The 15,465-nt window shown below is 48.7% G+C and overlaps 1 protein-coding gene across 2 annotated transcripts in view; it reads left to right on the top strand.

Annotated features, from left to right (window-relative positions):
- Nucleotides 1–2,890, top strand: part of MUC13 (mucin 13, cell surface associated) — a 28,479-nt gene extending 25,589 nt beyond the window's left edge. The window contains exons 11-12 of one of the 2 annotated variants that reach the window (XM_062177179.1): nt 562–763; nt 1,812–2,890. In XM_062177179.1, the coding sequence (XP_062033163.1) occupies nt 562–763 (202 nt within the window). In that variant the 3' untranslated portion in view covers nt 1,812–2,890. Of the gene's footprint in view, nt 1–561; nt 764–1,806 lie in introns of both variants that reach the window. The other variant, XM_062177170.1, reaches the window with a different exon arrangement.
- The last annotated feature ends 12,575 nt before the right edge of the window (nt 2,891–15,465 follow it).

Below are 15,465 nucleotides of genomic sequence, written 5' to 3'. Positions count from 1 at the left end.
AATACTTGATCCCTGCCGGCTTCATGGGAGACCCAGGCAGACTTCCTGGCTCCTGGCTTCAGCCTGGCCTTGCCCCTGCAGTTGCAAGCATTTAGGAAGTAAGTGAGTAGATGGGTGATCTCAATCTCTGCCTTTCAAATAAAATGAAAATCAATTTTTTAAAAGAACATCAAAAAATGAATAAAAAGAATGCAATACTAACATTACTAGCAGAAGTTCAGCGAGGTTGTGGGATGGATGGTAACGCTGGGTCAGCAGGCGCATCCTGGTCCTGTGGCCGCACAGAGCTTATGAGGAGACTGTCCTGAAACGCAGGGATCTACCCTGCGTGGCACCATGAAGCATTATGGGTAATGGCGCATCAACCTGCAACTTGTGCTTAACTGGTTCGGACTCTGTGTGATGGGTTCGTGGGAGCTCTGTCTGTCATGTTTTTTGTTAACCTACCTGTAAATTTGAAATGGCTTACATTTGAAAACATATTTTTAAAAAGAACATGAACATTTGCATCGGGGAAAATGGGTGTCACTGTCAGATCCTAATTCCTGTTCCTGGTTGCAGATCCAAGAACAAAAGGAAGAACATAGAGGAGCAGAATCTGATTGACAACGACTTTCAGAACCTGAAGCTGCAGCAGACGGGGTTCATCAACATGGGTGCTGAAGGGAGTCTGTTCCCCAAAGCCAGGACGGGGCCCCCCCGCAGCGCTCAGCCACAAAACCCCTACACAAACCAGAGGGGCCTACCCCGCCCCGACTACTAGGTGAGCCATGGGCCTGTCCCAGAAGCCCTGTGCAGACCCAAGAGGTTACCCTGCTCAGACTACTGTGGGCCTCCAGTTAGCTCTTCAGGGTGGGCTGGGGACCTCAGCTCCTGTAGCTTCTCCAGGCTGCATAGGCGTCTTTGCTTTTTAAACAAAAGAGAAAGATGAAGGAGGAGGGTGAGAGAGGTCTTCCATCCGCTGGTTCACTCCCCAGATGGCCACGATGGCTGGGACAGGGCCAGGCCAAAGCCAGGGACCAGGAACTTCTTCTGGGCCTCCCACACGGGTGCAGGGGCTCAAGCACTTGGGTCATCCTCTGCTGCTTTCCTAGGCACATCAGCAGGGAGCTGGGTCAGAAGTGGGGCAGCTGGGACTTAAACCGGTGCACATATGAGATGCCTGCACTGAAGGTCAGGGCTTTAACCCGCTGTTCCATGGTTCCGGCCCCCAGGGTGACTTTAGACGCATCACTTCCTCTCCCTGGCCTTCTCCCTTGTCTACAGAAAGAGCAGCTTACTTTATATGCCCTTAAGTTTCCTTAAATTGCAAGCCTCTAGGAATAGGACCCCAGCGATTGGGATGACAATTGCCAGGCTGTTTAAGGGGCCAGGCCCAAGGAAGGATGCAGAACGTGACCAGGTCTCCGTGGCCTCCTTCCCAGTGGGGCTGTGTAAAGGCACAGCCAGACTGCAGGGTAACTTGGCCAGTTTCTCAAGAGATAAAGCGAGTGAGGCTGGTAACGCTTTATTTCACTCCGGGGACTTTCAAGGGAAAAAGCTTCCACTCAGCAGGTTCTCACTGGATCATGTAGGCTGGTGTCGAGAAGAGGGAGCCAGTGAGAGGTGGCTGAAGGAGAGGCCAGGGGGGAAAGTGGCCAGGTCAGAAACAGCAGAGAAGCCAGGCAAGAGAGAGCAAGGGGGAAAGCCAAAGAAAGCACCTAGTGTTAACTAAGTAATGTTAACAACTTAAGGATCTAAGTTTTCTCATAGGTTTCTGTTGGAATATTTCTTTTCTAAGAGTCTTCTCGCTTGCTCTCTGTCTAGAACAGAAGTCTGGGGTCGTCCATGTACCTGGCCCGATGCCTGAGCTGCTGTTTGGTGAAGAGGCGAGATCCGGTGAATTGTGGCCTCCAGGATCTCTCTCCCACCCCGTCCGCCAGCCTCTCTGAATGGAAGTTGTGAGCGCTAGGAGTATAGCTTGCTTCCCAAATTAGAATCTGCAAAATTAAAGGCACATGGACACTCAGCACTTGTGAGGTGGCTGCTTTTCTCCAGTCTGTGTGGACTCGTGAGACAATGCTTTGGTCTTTCCTCCTGTTGGGCTGCGGTAACCATGTCCAGTCCAGAGGACAAGCCTCGGTGTGGGTCACTCCTGGGAGGAACCTGTGCCTGACCCGCACTGATAGCCCACGGGTGAGCCACCCAGAGTGCCGGGGGGACAAGAATTGCCATCTTCTTCCATGGCTCACTGTGATAAGGTAAGGTAGGGCTCCTACTTCTAGCCCTCCGGTCAAGGGATTTTGGCTACCCTGACACTGCTAGGAGCTTGCAACCTAGCCTCACCCTACGAGGACAGGAAAGAGACAGCCTTTGCAGGAGCACCGACTGGACAGCCAGGAACTTTTTGATGTTAATTAGGCGGCTGGGACTAGATAGGCTTAAAGTGCTGGTCCATGGGAGGGGCGGGGTGAGGACAGGGGGCAGCAGCCAGGGTCCACCTCCTCCCCTGCATTGACCCTTCTCCCAGGAGCGAGCAGGCCTTTCTTCTGATTCAGCCCTCCCCAAGACGCGGGGCCTGGGAGAAGCTGTGCAAGCAGGAACTCCAGCCAAGAGATCCTTCGGCACCTTTGATGTTGCTGATGTCCCCTTTGGCCGAGGGTGGGAGAGGGAGCGAGTGCCGGGTGTGGGGAGGAAGGAGAAGGGAGGTGTTCTGGTGTCCAAACTTAGCAGGTCGCTTCCAGAGGGGTGTCACTGGGGCCCAGCCTCCCCTGGAGACAGAGGCTTCATTGTAACTCCCCCACCACACACACCCAAGAGTGGGGGCAACCACGCCCAGCACAGGCTTTACAAAATGTTAGTAGCATCCTTGTCTAATGTCTGGTCCCTGTGTAAGATATTTTTATTCATTGTTATTGTTATGTGTTCTTGTATGTGAATGCAATAAAATGTCTTTGATAGATGGTGTCCTTTCTCATGTTGGGAGATTTGGTAGTGCACATAGCAGTGAGTCTTATTTCAGTTAGCACATGACATGTGACAAACCCAAGTGACTGGCATCTGCTGTCCTTGTGGGGGGCTGCTGGATCACCCACAATGGTAGGCACCTCCTCCCTCCCCCTATTCATGTCCCCCTCCTCCTGTGTAATGGTTAACTTTGGGTGTGAACTTGACAAGATTCAGGAATGCGTGGAAACCTGGGAAAGCGCTCTATTGGGTATGTCTGTGACAGTGTGTCCAAGCAAGGTCAGTATGTGCACCTGAGTGGGTGGGCGGGGCAGGGGAGCCCTGCCTTCCAATCAGCTGGGGGCCTGCAGACAATGAATAAGGAAGGTGAACTGGTCCCCCACTCTGAGAGCTGGGACGTGCTTGACGGCTGCCTTGGACGTCAAGACTTCGGAGCTGGCCTTTGGCTCAGGCTTAAGCCAGCCGCTGCCTGCCTGGGCTTCTTTGCTTCTGAGGCATTTGGACTTGGCCTGGAAGTCTCTCTGCCAGCATCCCCAGGTGTCTGATGTGCACACGGCTCACTGTGGGACTTCTCAGCTGCCATAGCTCCCTTGACAGCCCCTCCTTCATCTATCTGTAGGCGTGGCCCATCCATTGTGTCTTTCTGTGGGACTCTGACCAACACCTCCCCTAGGAAGCAGCTAAGCATTTTGGATGAGACTGATTCAACTCCTTGTTCCCGGGGTTGGCTTTGGTTGGCCCACGCGGGTCAGTGTAATCCCATCTGCCCTTGCCGCCCTGCATGACTTAAGGTGGTGCACGTGAACATAGTGGTCACAATAAAAATGAAGCCCACACTTTGGTAGAAGGCTGGAGGGAAGAAAGTCCCTGGAAAGATCTTGGGGATGCGATGCCCTTGAATTGCTTCAGTTTTCCTGAGGACAGAGTTGGCACGTGGAGGAAGGCATAGCCGCGTCAATCCGAGTTACAGAGCTGGAGCCTCCCTCAGATCCTCCCAGAAGCCTCTGGACTTGCCTTTGCTGTTTGTTCCCTGTTATTTGCAGCTGAAATCACCCACACTGATGCTGTTCATGCCTACACGTGTGTTCTCCAGGCCAGGAGGTAAATGGTATAAAAGAAACACACTTTTGTGAGCTATTTATGCCGACAGGAAAGACAACAGCAGCCGTCAACTGCTTAGTGAACGGCAGCAGAGTTCCATTCCCGCTGTAACTCGTCATCACAGGCTGCTTCTGCCCTGCATGTTACTGCCTTCTACTTAAAGATGGTTTGGATTGCATACTAGCAGCGGGCTATTTGAACCGTGTTTCCATAGAGCCGCACAGCCATGTGCCCATCTGAGCCACAGCATTCCCGCTCCTATCGAAAGTCCTGAGCCATTCTTCAGAGACTTCCATTGCTATCGGTAGGATAACAGGTCATCTCCTAAACATGTCCATGTGAGACATTGACGGAAAGGGCTGTTGCATTCAAAATTGCTTTGGATTTTCCTGTAATATGGCCTGGGACCCGTTTGTTTCTGTTTATTGATACCTATGCAAATATTTTCTGTTTTTTAAAGATGTGTTCATTGTTATTTGAAAGGCAGAGTGACAGAGAGAGGGAGAGACACACTGAGAGAGATCTTCCACTAGCTGGTTTACTCCCCAAATGGCTACAATGATTGGGGCTGGACCAGGCCAAACCCAGGAGCCAAGGTCTCCCACTTGGGTGGCAGGAACCCAAGTACTTGGGCCATCGTCTGCTGTTTTTCCAGGTGCATTAGTAGGGAGCTGGATTGAGCATGGAGAAGCCGAGACTTGAACCAGCGGGATGCCAGTAGTGGGTAGCTGTGCAAAGATTTTCTAGCCAATTGTCCAGGAGCCTCTGGAGTGCTGTCAGGGTGAGCTTAAAAGACAGACTCTGATCATGAGACTCCCTTGTTGAAATGCTCTAAGGGGTCTCCACTGAAAGAATGGGGCTCATATTCTGAGGCCAGATTCCTTGAGACGTAATTATCTCTGCTCGCGTGGCTGCTGCCTCCCGCCCCTACTAGCACACTGGCCGGACCTGCTGTTCCCCAAGCACCACTACCTCTACGTCTCCCTCCACATGGACCACGCCTTTTCCTCGGCTGCCACTGCTCCGGTCAGCATGGGTGGCACCCACAAACCACCATGGCTTTGGGGGCCTCCAGACAGCAGAAGCTGACTTCTTGCAGTTCTGGAGGCCATGAGGGCCAAGGTCAGGCCGCGGTAAGCCTGGTGTCTAGCGAAGACCCATTCCTGTCCATGCAGTCATGCAGGTTGGAGGGGTACGGGGTCTCTCAGGGCCTCTGTTTTAAGGGCACGAATCTCACTCCCAAGGGCTCCGTACTCATGTCCCCCGAGGCCCCGCCTCCTACACTATCACAGTGGTATTATGGTGAAACCTGGGGGCCCCCACACTTTTAGACCACAGCACCTCATAAACGCCTCCGTCTGTCTAGGTCAGCTGGACCGTCACCTCCTCCAGCCAGCCTTCCCGAATCCCTCTCCTCTCCACCCAGCACTCTTGAGCAGAAGTGCCAGCTGGGTCCTGTCACAGGTTCCCTGGAGAAGAGCCTGCGCCTCTTCACCTAGCACAGGGCTGGCGTAGAACGAGTGTTAAGTGAATGAGAAACGGGGGTATGAAACGGGCCTGTTCCAGCTCATTTGTGGAGAATCTGCTCATTACCTGTTGTGTGGCAATGGTCTCTTCGGTGTACACAGACACCAGAACTTGTCAAATAGCACACCGTGCCTAGGTCCTGCTTATTGCCTGTCAATTATATCTCAGTAAAGCTAGGTTTTTCAAAGGAAGTGGACTCTCCTACAAGGGCTCCTCCAACCCTGGGGGCTACCCCTTCTAGGCACAAGCTAGCACAGGACAGAAGCCTGTAGTGTGATCCTGCTGGCTCTCCACAGACTGAGAGTCCTCGGGCCCACTGTGGGTGAAGCCAGCTGGGGGTGGGGTGCTGCCCTGACGGCAGCAAAGCTCAGTTGCCCATTGGGGTTGTGCAAGGCTGGCTGGCTCCCGTCCCAGAACACTTCATGGGTGTTAGGCCCGAGCCTAGGGTTTCAGCTTTGCAGCAATGCTAGTGCACTAGGTCAGTGGTCAAATTTCAGGTCATGTCATTTTCCCACACTTCCCTGAATTTAGAGACCAACAGTCCACTGGGCACGGGATGATTCAGTGTCTTTTAACCCTCCCTATGGAGAAGTGCTCAGGCATCCACGTGGCATCAACACTAAACCTCTTAAGACTTAAATCTTTGGGGTAGCTCTGCCCCTGAATCCTCCTACTCTGGTCCGCTCCTAGCTTCTGGGCAACGTATGCAACCAGTAGGTGGCGCTATATCCTTCTGCTTGCAGGAAACTCAACTTCTGGCGGGGCAGCTCTTTCAGCAGGCCTGTTGGGAATTCATAACTTTCAATGCACTAATTCTGAATAATTTTCCCCATTGACATTCCTCCGGTCACTTCAGTTCTTGCTCTGTGCCAGAAAGACATGCATGTCAGCTCACTCTTGTGGAAATATTTGCATCATTTTCCTGGAGCCCACACACTGTCCCCTTTACTGCAGGAATGTTAATGTCTTGTTAATGGTACCTAAGTATTTGGCACAATTGTTCAGATAATTAGCGTTTTTATTTAATGGTTGACTTTACAGAATGAAAACGGAGCTGAATCCATTTCCACTGAAAAATTCTTCAGTTAAGAGGGAAACAAAATGGCACCAGTGAGAGGTTTCTGCCTTTCATCACTTTTATGAGGTGAGCAAGGTCTGTGGGGGACTTTCCCCAAGCATTCTCTGACAGTTTGGGTTTGTCATTAACTGACAACCCAAGGTGCCAAAGCGAGGTTAGGGAATGAGGTTGGAGAGAGCCTGGAGCGGGTGTGGGGGTCTTCTCCACATCCCAAGACAGAAGCCTGGGGCAAACCATCAAAGGCCTCCTCATGCCTGCAGGCCTGCTGACATACTTTCTGAGCCCACGATTATGACACATGGGCCAGTCATGAATGGAATCCTCTGCTGCCTCCAGATGAGTGGGTCGGCCTGGAAAACAGCAAGACACATAGGCAGGATGTTAGGAAGCACTTGGAATGCCGCGTGTGCTTCTCGGTGCCTTGCACGCGCCCGCCCTTTGCATCTCACAGTAGCTGTGAAGCAGGTCCTGTCATTCGCCCTGCTCACTAGTGGGGGCAGTGCAGGGAAGGAGCTTGCTCAAAGCCACTTGCTAGGAAGTGGCACAGCCGGGATTCGAGCCCAGGGATCTCACTCTATCTCTCTGTTGTTTCACACAGGCAGATCAACCCTGGCAGGCTATTTCAATAGGCAGTAGGGACTGAGACACATGTCTGAAACTGAGAGTGTCCCGTAATGACTGGGGGGGATGCGAAGTTGGTTGTCCTGGAGCTCACAGGCCTTTATGAGCAAAATCAGGCGCCCTTTCTTTCTTTACATCATGTTCAAGTGTAAAGGATTCTCCCCACTAAAGCAATTTGCCTGCAGCACCTGGGCTGCTTCCCTCCCTGCCTGGGGCCCCCCACTTTCCTCTCTCGGGGCTCTGCTATCCTGCCCTTAGGTGGTGATTGCAAGAATCTTTGAAGTGCCTTTTCCTTTGGAGGGAGTGATAACTTCCTGAAATCTCCAAGCCAAAAACGAGTCCCCCTGAGCTGGCATTGAATGTGCAACTGATTGTCCGTGCTACCTTCATCAGCCAGTGTCGCTGTAACTGGGCTTCCTAGGGCAAACCCTGTGCCCCACTCTCTGCTATGCCTAGAGAAGCTTCTCAACAAGCAAATCAATAGAATTGGGGCCAAGGGAAAGCATCTGTTAGCCAGCAGAGTCTTTGCCATTTTCTTAGGAGAATTAACTTATACAGGGCACTCTCAATGGTCCATAGGTCTCATTTTGTAATTGAGCATCTGTCACTTTTACCTAGTTCCTTTCATTTTCCATTAGTATCTGAAGCCTCAGATTTTAAAGACTCTGCCAATATAGACATTTGGATGGTGGACCCCACCTGAATATTATAATCAAGCGACGTCTGTTGTTCACGCATCTTCCTGGTCAACCCCCGACACACACACACACACACACACACGTTATTCTGGCTCCTTCTTGTTTTGCTCTCAAGGTTTCTACTCATTTGCATCAATCCAGTCAAAAGCAAGAGTATGGAGGCTCTTCCAAGAGAGACTTCTAGGGGTCCGTTCTGGTATGAATGCCCCTGACTTTCCCTACATCACCCCTGCTTAGACGCGGCCATATAACCATGCCCAGTACGCCAGGCAGAGCTCTGTCTGGACGCTGAGGGTTGGGTGGTTTGTCAGTAGCCATCTTGTCTGTTCTTCTGCACGACTCACCTTACAAAATGCTCTCATCCTTTTGGGACTCAGCATAACCAGCACTGTCCTAGCCCTAATCCTAGAATGCGGCACATGACACACACTCAGTGAGTAGTTGTTGAGTTAATGAGTCACTCCACAGATACTTTTTCAAGTGCCCACTCTCCAGCAGTTGATAGAGAGATGGTCATGCCAGGAGCAAGCGACTTCAATCTTAACAGTTTCAGCGGAGGCGGGGCCACGGCCTTTGAGGACCCGAAGGGAAGCATTCTGGGGGGGGGGGGGGGTTGGTCTGGAAGGCTTCACCCAGGAGGCAATGTTTGAGCTTGACATGAACAGATAAGGAGAGTTTACCAGTCCACGGAGAGCAGGAAGAGGGCCTTCTGTGGAGAAGAGACCCAGGTGGGCACGTGTCTGGGAGGGAGGGCCCTGTCAGGCACGCCTTCACCTGATTCCCCCACTGCTGATCCTTCAATTACACCACTATGTGCCCTCCCTGCTTTTTCCAACTGGGAGGCTGGACAGCTATAATTAGTAAGGCACTTACCCGAGCCCTGTCTTCCAGGAGAGAACCCCCCGGGTAATACTTCCTCCCCGGGAGGGTGGTGGCGAAGAAGCCAAGTCACAGCTTGTAAGCATCCTGCCTCACATCTGGCTTGGCTCTGTCCTTAGCTGCATTTGGAAAATGGTGGCTTGGATAGTCTGGGTTGGGAGCCAGAAATCCCTGCAGCTCACTCTATTTTTGTCTATTGATCTAAGGCTGAATTGTGTTTGCTGTCTGTGATAATTTCAATGGAGTTTGGCAATGAATGCTGTGAGGTCAGCTATAAAGCATGGATCCTGTATCACAAGAGGCCTCCTGTGACTTAGAAGGTTAGTGGTCAAAGCGTTGACCCTAAGAAGCCATTTGGGGCCACCTTCCAACTCAGTGAATACAAGGCAGATCCAACGAATATTTGTCCCAGTATTATCTATCGAATGACTACTATGTGCCAGGTATTTTCAGGTATGTTGGCTCATTTAACCTGCAGATAAATATTTTCTGAAATAATCACAAAGAGAACTGATTATTAGAGGAGAGATGGTATTGTACTTTAGAAATATATAAGGATATTATATTTCTTTTAAATGTACTCAAAGTATGTTAATTGAAGTATTTTCATAGTCACACACCCAAAAATAAGAAATTCTGTTCAAAATGAGGCAGCTGTGACATAGGAGAAACAGCAGAGTCAGGAGAGCTTGGATCTGCGTCACTTCTTTGGGTCCCAGTGTCCACATAGGGAGAAGAAGCCGTGTATTATCGTGTGGAGCTGCATGGACTGGGATTACCTGTAGGAGCCTCGTCGTTGGGCCTCCCAGAGTGTGGTGACTTTGAACTGTGTTTATCTTTTGTGAGGGACGTGGAAACTAGACCCGTGCAGTCATTACAGAAGACGTCGGCTCCTAAGCCAGCAGGGAGCCTCCACTTGCCCATGGATTTCGTTCCTTGCACCTGAACTGAGTGCTGTGCAGGGCTCCCATGAAACGTTGACCTCTTGATGCTGCCGTGCTGGCCAGCTACGACTCCCCCTACATTTTTGACCGAAGCCAGATGTGATCTCTAGAAGACTTGTGACTCTGGCTGTGTACTTGAACCTAAGGAGAGTCTCCGGTGAGCACTGCAGGCATCACGTTTTACTTTGCGGTCTCTGAAATGTGGAGAGGACAGAGCTGGGAGCAGAGGAAGCTATGAGCAAACGCTGGGTTACATGGCATGCGGAATTTGCCGTGAGTTATGGGAAGTGACTGCCGTGAAGTAGCTGGGGAGCGGATGGCAGCCCCTTGGGACACCTGTTAAAGAGGAAGGGTGGTCATTTCAGAGGGTCTCACAAGTTTCCAAACAGAGAAGGTGCTCAAACAGCTTGCCCCCTCTATGTAGGGGCAGTGGTGTTTGAAGAATGATTCTCAGTTTGGTAGAGCACGTCACATAAGCCACAGCCTGCTGCCAAGCATGCGTGCACTTGATTTCACAAATGGCGATCACAGAGCCAGCTCCGGCAGGACCAGCGGCAAGGCTGCTCAGCTCGCTGATGGCACTGGGGTCAGGAGCTAGATTTCTTTTTTTTTTTTTTTTTTGACAGGCAGAGTGGACAGTGAGAGAGAGACAGAGAGAAAGGTCTTCCTTTTGCCGTTGGTTCACCCTCCAATGGCCGCCGCGGTAGCGCGCTGCGGCCGGCACACCGTGCTGTTCCGATGGCAGGAGCCAGGTGCTTCTCCTGGTCTCCCATGGGGTGCAGAGCCCAAACACTTGGGCAATCCTCCACTGCACTCCCTGGCCACAGCAGAGAGCTGGCCTGGAAGAGGGGCAACCGGGACAGGATCGGTGCCCCGACCGGGACTAGAACCCGGAGTGCCGGCGCCGCAAGGCGGAGGATTAGCCTGTTGAGCCACGGCGCCGGCCAGGAGCTAGATTTCTGGTTTTCCTCCACGAGCAACCAAACACAAGAGGCCATGTCTTACAAACAGGCCAAAGGTGGGCTCCAGGCCGGCAGCAGCAGCCGACTCGACTTGTTGCAGCGCAGGTCCTCAATCAGCTGTGCAGCCATCATTCCCTTCCTGCTCCCCAGGAAGTGCCCCCCCGGCCTTCTGAGAAGCTGCAGATCTTGTGAGTGCTGCGGAGGGGCCACTGCTAGACCCAGGACAAGGCAAGGAGAGAAGCAAGAAGGCGGGTGGGCAAGGAAGGGAGGGGAAGACAGGCAGAAGGGGGGCAAAAAAGAAAGCAGTGCTGAGGTGGCCGAAGGACAGCACTGGCCCAGCTTCCAAGAGCGTGCCTACACACTGTCTTCTTTCTTTCCTGAGAATAAACATCAGGATGAAAACAACACTGAAACAGTTTTTTTCTTAAAAAAAGAAAAGGGAAAAGCTTTATTTATTTCTGAAAGGCAGAGTTACAGACAGAGATGAGAGAGATGAGAGAGAGAATGAATCTTCCATCCACTTGTTCACTCTCCAAATGGCCTCAATGGCCAGGGCTGGGCCAGGCTGAAGCCAGGATCCTGGGATCCCCATCCAGGTCTCCCCCATGGGTGGTGAAAGCCCAAGCACTTTGGCCACCTTTTGCTGCCTCCGAGGCAAATTAGCAGGGAGCTGGATTGGCAGTGCAGCAGCTGGGACATAGGGAAGATTGGCATTGCAGGTGACGTCTTAAACCCACTGTGCAACAACGCCAGCCACTGAAAAAACTTTTTCAAAAATGAAGTCCAAAGACCATTAGGGAAGTAGGACTTAGGCCCCTGTAGGCTGCCGCTTTGGAATGTGAACTCTGGTTACTTTCTAGCTGCAGGAGTCTAGGACGGGTAACTATGCTGTGCACAGCCACTCAAGATACCTGTCAGGAGGTTACTGGATTCTTGTCTTACAGACGGTTTCACTAGGCCTATACATTCTTTTCTTTATCTTCTATTGGTCAGATGGCCCCTGTCACACATCCCCACAAAGCAATGTTTACTCCTTCTAATGAAACAACACGGCTTGCTCATACAAGCTCCCACCTTCCCTGGCCTCTTCACACCACCATCTGAATCTGTTTCCTATGTCACAGTTCTGAAGACTGCAAGTCAGTTCTTTCACAGTTTCTAAGTTTGGATCGACTGGCCATCTGGTCTTCAGATATCTGTCTGCCCTTGGCTGTGGTGGTCAGGGCCCTCTGTCCTGTCACTCCACTCCTGTGGCATCTTTCTCCAGGCCACGTGTGCCTGGACCATACCTGGACACCTATGTGCTTGGACCATACCTGTTCTGTGACCCTTCCCCATCTCTTGCATTTACTTAAGAAATCTATAAATATGATTGATTTAAACTGTGTGGGTGTGTTCATTTGTTGTACCTTTTACTAAAAAGAAAAGAATCTATGTCCTTTGGGTGCTGCGAGAAAACTTGTAGGAAAAGAGAAATAAATTGTAATTACTTTCCTAGAGTGGAAAATGAACAATTAGAGAAAGACTCCAGGGGACTTTCGCTGAGATTAAGTCCTGCTGAAATTTTTAAAGACATTGATTCCAATGTCTTTAAAGAAAACAAGCATACCAAAATTAATTGAAAAAAAAAATCACAGCCTTTATTAGTAATTTTACTAGTGGATATTGTTTTAAAATATTTTAGTTGGTGAAAGCTGGAAAATATGATCCCTTTGGAATATATGATCTTAAAATATTTATATGCTTAACCTTTGGAAAGTTGGTCTCAGAAAAATATAATAATTAATGATTATTTATTGAATTGACAATTATATGAACAGAGACGTTGAAAACACATGATTTATTTTTTGATAGAAAATGTTTTTAAAATTATATAGAGAAAAGATTTCATGTATCCAATATATACAATTTTAAGCACATAATGATACTTTCCATCCTTCCTCTGCCTTCCTCCTTCCTTATTTTCCTTTTGATTTTTGTGACAATATACTTTCAATTTACTTTACAACCACAGGCTTAATCCTCTGCTAATTCAAGAACTCAACAAGTAGAAGCTAGACAGATCACTGTTCCCCAGGAGTATAGACGAGGGCTATAAGAAATAGTGAAATCTCAAGATGTCAATTTCATTCATATTCATTACATTTTGGAGTCCAGCACTGTGGTGTAGTAGGTTAAGCCTCCACCTGTGGCGCTGGCATCCCACAAGGGCACCAGTTTGTGTCCTGGCTGCTCAACTTCCAATCCAGCTCCCTGCTGATGGCCTGGAAAAGCAGTGGAAAATAGCCCAAGTGCTTGGGCCCCTGCCCTTCCACCCATGTAGGAGACTCAGAAGAAGCTCCTGGCTCCTGGCTCCTGCCTTCAGATTGGCCCAGTTCTGGTGGTTGCAGCCATTTAGGGAGTAAGCCAGCTGATGAAATACCTCTCTCTCTGTCTCTCCCTCTCTCTGTCTGTGGTGCTGCCTTTCACATAAATAAAACTTTAAAAAAAAAAAGAAGAAGAAAAAAAAAGATAATACAGGAGCCAGTGCCGTGGCTCATTTGGTTAATCCTCCGCCTGTGGCGCTGGCATCCCATATGGGTGCCGGGTTCTAGTCCCGGCTGCTCCTCTTCTAGTCCAGCTCTCTGCTCTGGCCCAGGAAGGCAGTGGAGGATGGCCCAAGTCCTTGGGCCCTGCACCTGCACGGGAGACCAGGAGGAAGCACCTGGCTCCTGGCTTTGGATCGACATAGCTCCAGCCGTAGTGGCCATTTGAGGGGTGGACCAACGGAAGGAAGACCTTTCTCTCTGTCTCTCTCTCTCACTATCTAACTCTATCTGTCAAATAAAAAAAAAGAATTTATAAAAAAAGATAATACATTACATTTTTAGGTACTCTGTAGCTATTACAAATCAGAAAAATATGATATTTGTCTTTTTGGATCTGGCTTATTCAGTAAGCATAATGGTCTCTAGTTATATCCATTTTTGTTGCAAAACACAGGTTTTCATGGCTAAGTAGTATTTCATCATGTATACATACCACATTTTCTTTATCCAGTCATCAGCTGATGGACATCCAGGTTGATTCTATATCTTAGCTATTGTGATTTGAGCTGCTTTAAACACAGCGGTATAGATAAGTCTTTCATATACTGATTTAATAAATTATCAGGAGTGGAGTGACTGGATCATAAAGTAGATCTATTTTCAGATTTCTGAGGAATCCTCATACTGTCTTCCATAATGGTTGTACTAGTTTACATTCATTCTAACAATGTATTAGAGTTCCTTTTTCTCCATATACACACTAGCATTTGTTATTTTTTGATCTTTGGATGATAGCTATTTTAACTGGAGTGAAAAGAAACCTCATTGTGTTTTTTTTTTTTTTTTTTTTTGCATTTCCCTGATAACTAGTGATCCTGAACATCTTTTCAAGAGTCTGTTGGCCATTTATATTTCATCCTTTGAAAAATGCCTGTTCATGTCCTTTGCCCATTTCTTTACTGGATTGTATTGTTGTTCTCCAGTTTCTTGAGTTCCTTATATAGTCTGGATATTAATCCATTGTTGGATGCATAATTTGCAAATATTTTCTCCCATTCTGTCCAAGTCTCTTCACTTGTTAGTTATTTCCTTTGCTGTGCAGAAACTTCTTAGCTTGCTGTAATCCCACTTGTCTATTTTTGCTTTCATTACCTGTGCTTCTAGGGTCTTATCCAAAAAGTCTTTGCCTAGGCCAATGTCTTACAGCATTTCTCCTATTTTTCCCTTTAGTAATGTGATGGTTTCCAGTCTTGGGTTTAGGAAAACATGTGATTTATCTGAAGGTGTGCTAGCCACTCCACAAGTAAGTTTAAAGCACTTGTGTGTGTGTGTTTTAACAACTCCAGAGAAACAGGACATTCTATGACTTACAGCTATGTTTACATACCAAAAGCAACAACAACAAGTGGAATCCTTTCCCTATGCTGAAAATCTCCACCCACCTGTTTGGTATTGTATTTCTCAGTGTGGAATTTTACCCACCTCACACTTGGCATAACCACAGTGTGCATGCTTAACCTAAAAACAAACACACAAACAAAAATCCCTGTGGACCAGTCAATATCATAGACTCTTCTCACCACGAGGGAAACCCTCATCCTGCCAGGGCTTGTTGTCTGCTTGTCCCCTGGGTTCATCCATTATTCAGCACTAACATTTAGGTCTGTCTTCAGTAGTTCTGTAGGGACTGTGGACTTGGAGAGCTGGCAGGGGATTATTAATTTTTTTAAATCAATACCATGGTGCATTGTGAGAGAAAAACCTAGGGCAGAATATTTTCCTATAAGAACGAATCTAATTGGGCATTTTTCAAACAAAAAAGCCTAACATTAAGGAAAATTGTGCACGTTTCATAAGCCCATCAATCTCTACAAAAGAATTTTGTCACATCGTGTCCCTAGGATCACTCACTTCTTGCACTGTGACAAGTCCCAGGCATGACTCTGGAAAGCAGAATCAGGTAGTGCCTGGCCTAAAGTAAATACCGCAGGGTCATTGTTTTCCCTCCCACCTTGAACTTTCCCTCTGCGTATTAAACTACAACTAGTATTGGCAATTTTTTAAACCTGGATTATACATTGAATTGTGAAATACGACAACTTACTGTAGGATTGTGTTAGCATGCATTTTTGAATTGTGGAATAGGAAACTTTAATTTGATTTTAAGTGTTTTTTAAATGA

This window comes from Lepus europaeus, chromosome 2 (assembly GCF_033115175.1).
Source record: "Lepus europaeus isolate LE1 chromosome 2, mLepTim1.pri, whole genome shotgun sequence".
Lineage (NCBI taxonomy): Eukaryota > Metazoa > Chordata > Mammalia > Lagomorpha > Leporidae > Lepus > Lepus europaeus.
The sequence above is the reverse complement of the archived record's forward strand: the minus strand, read 5'-3'. Positions and strand labels throughout refer to the sequence as shown.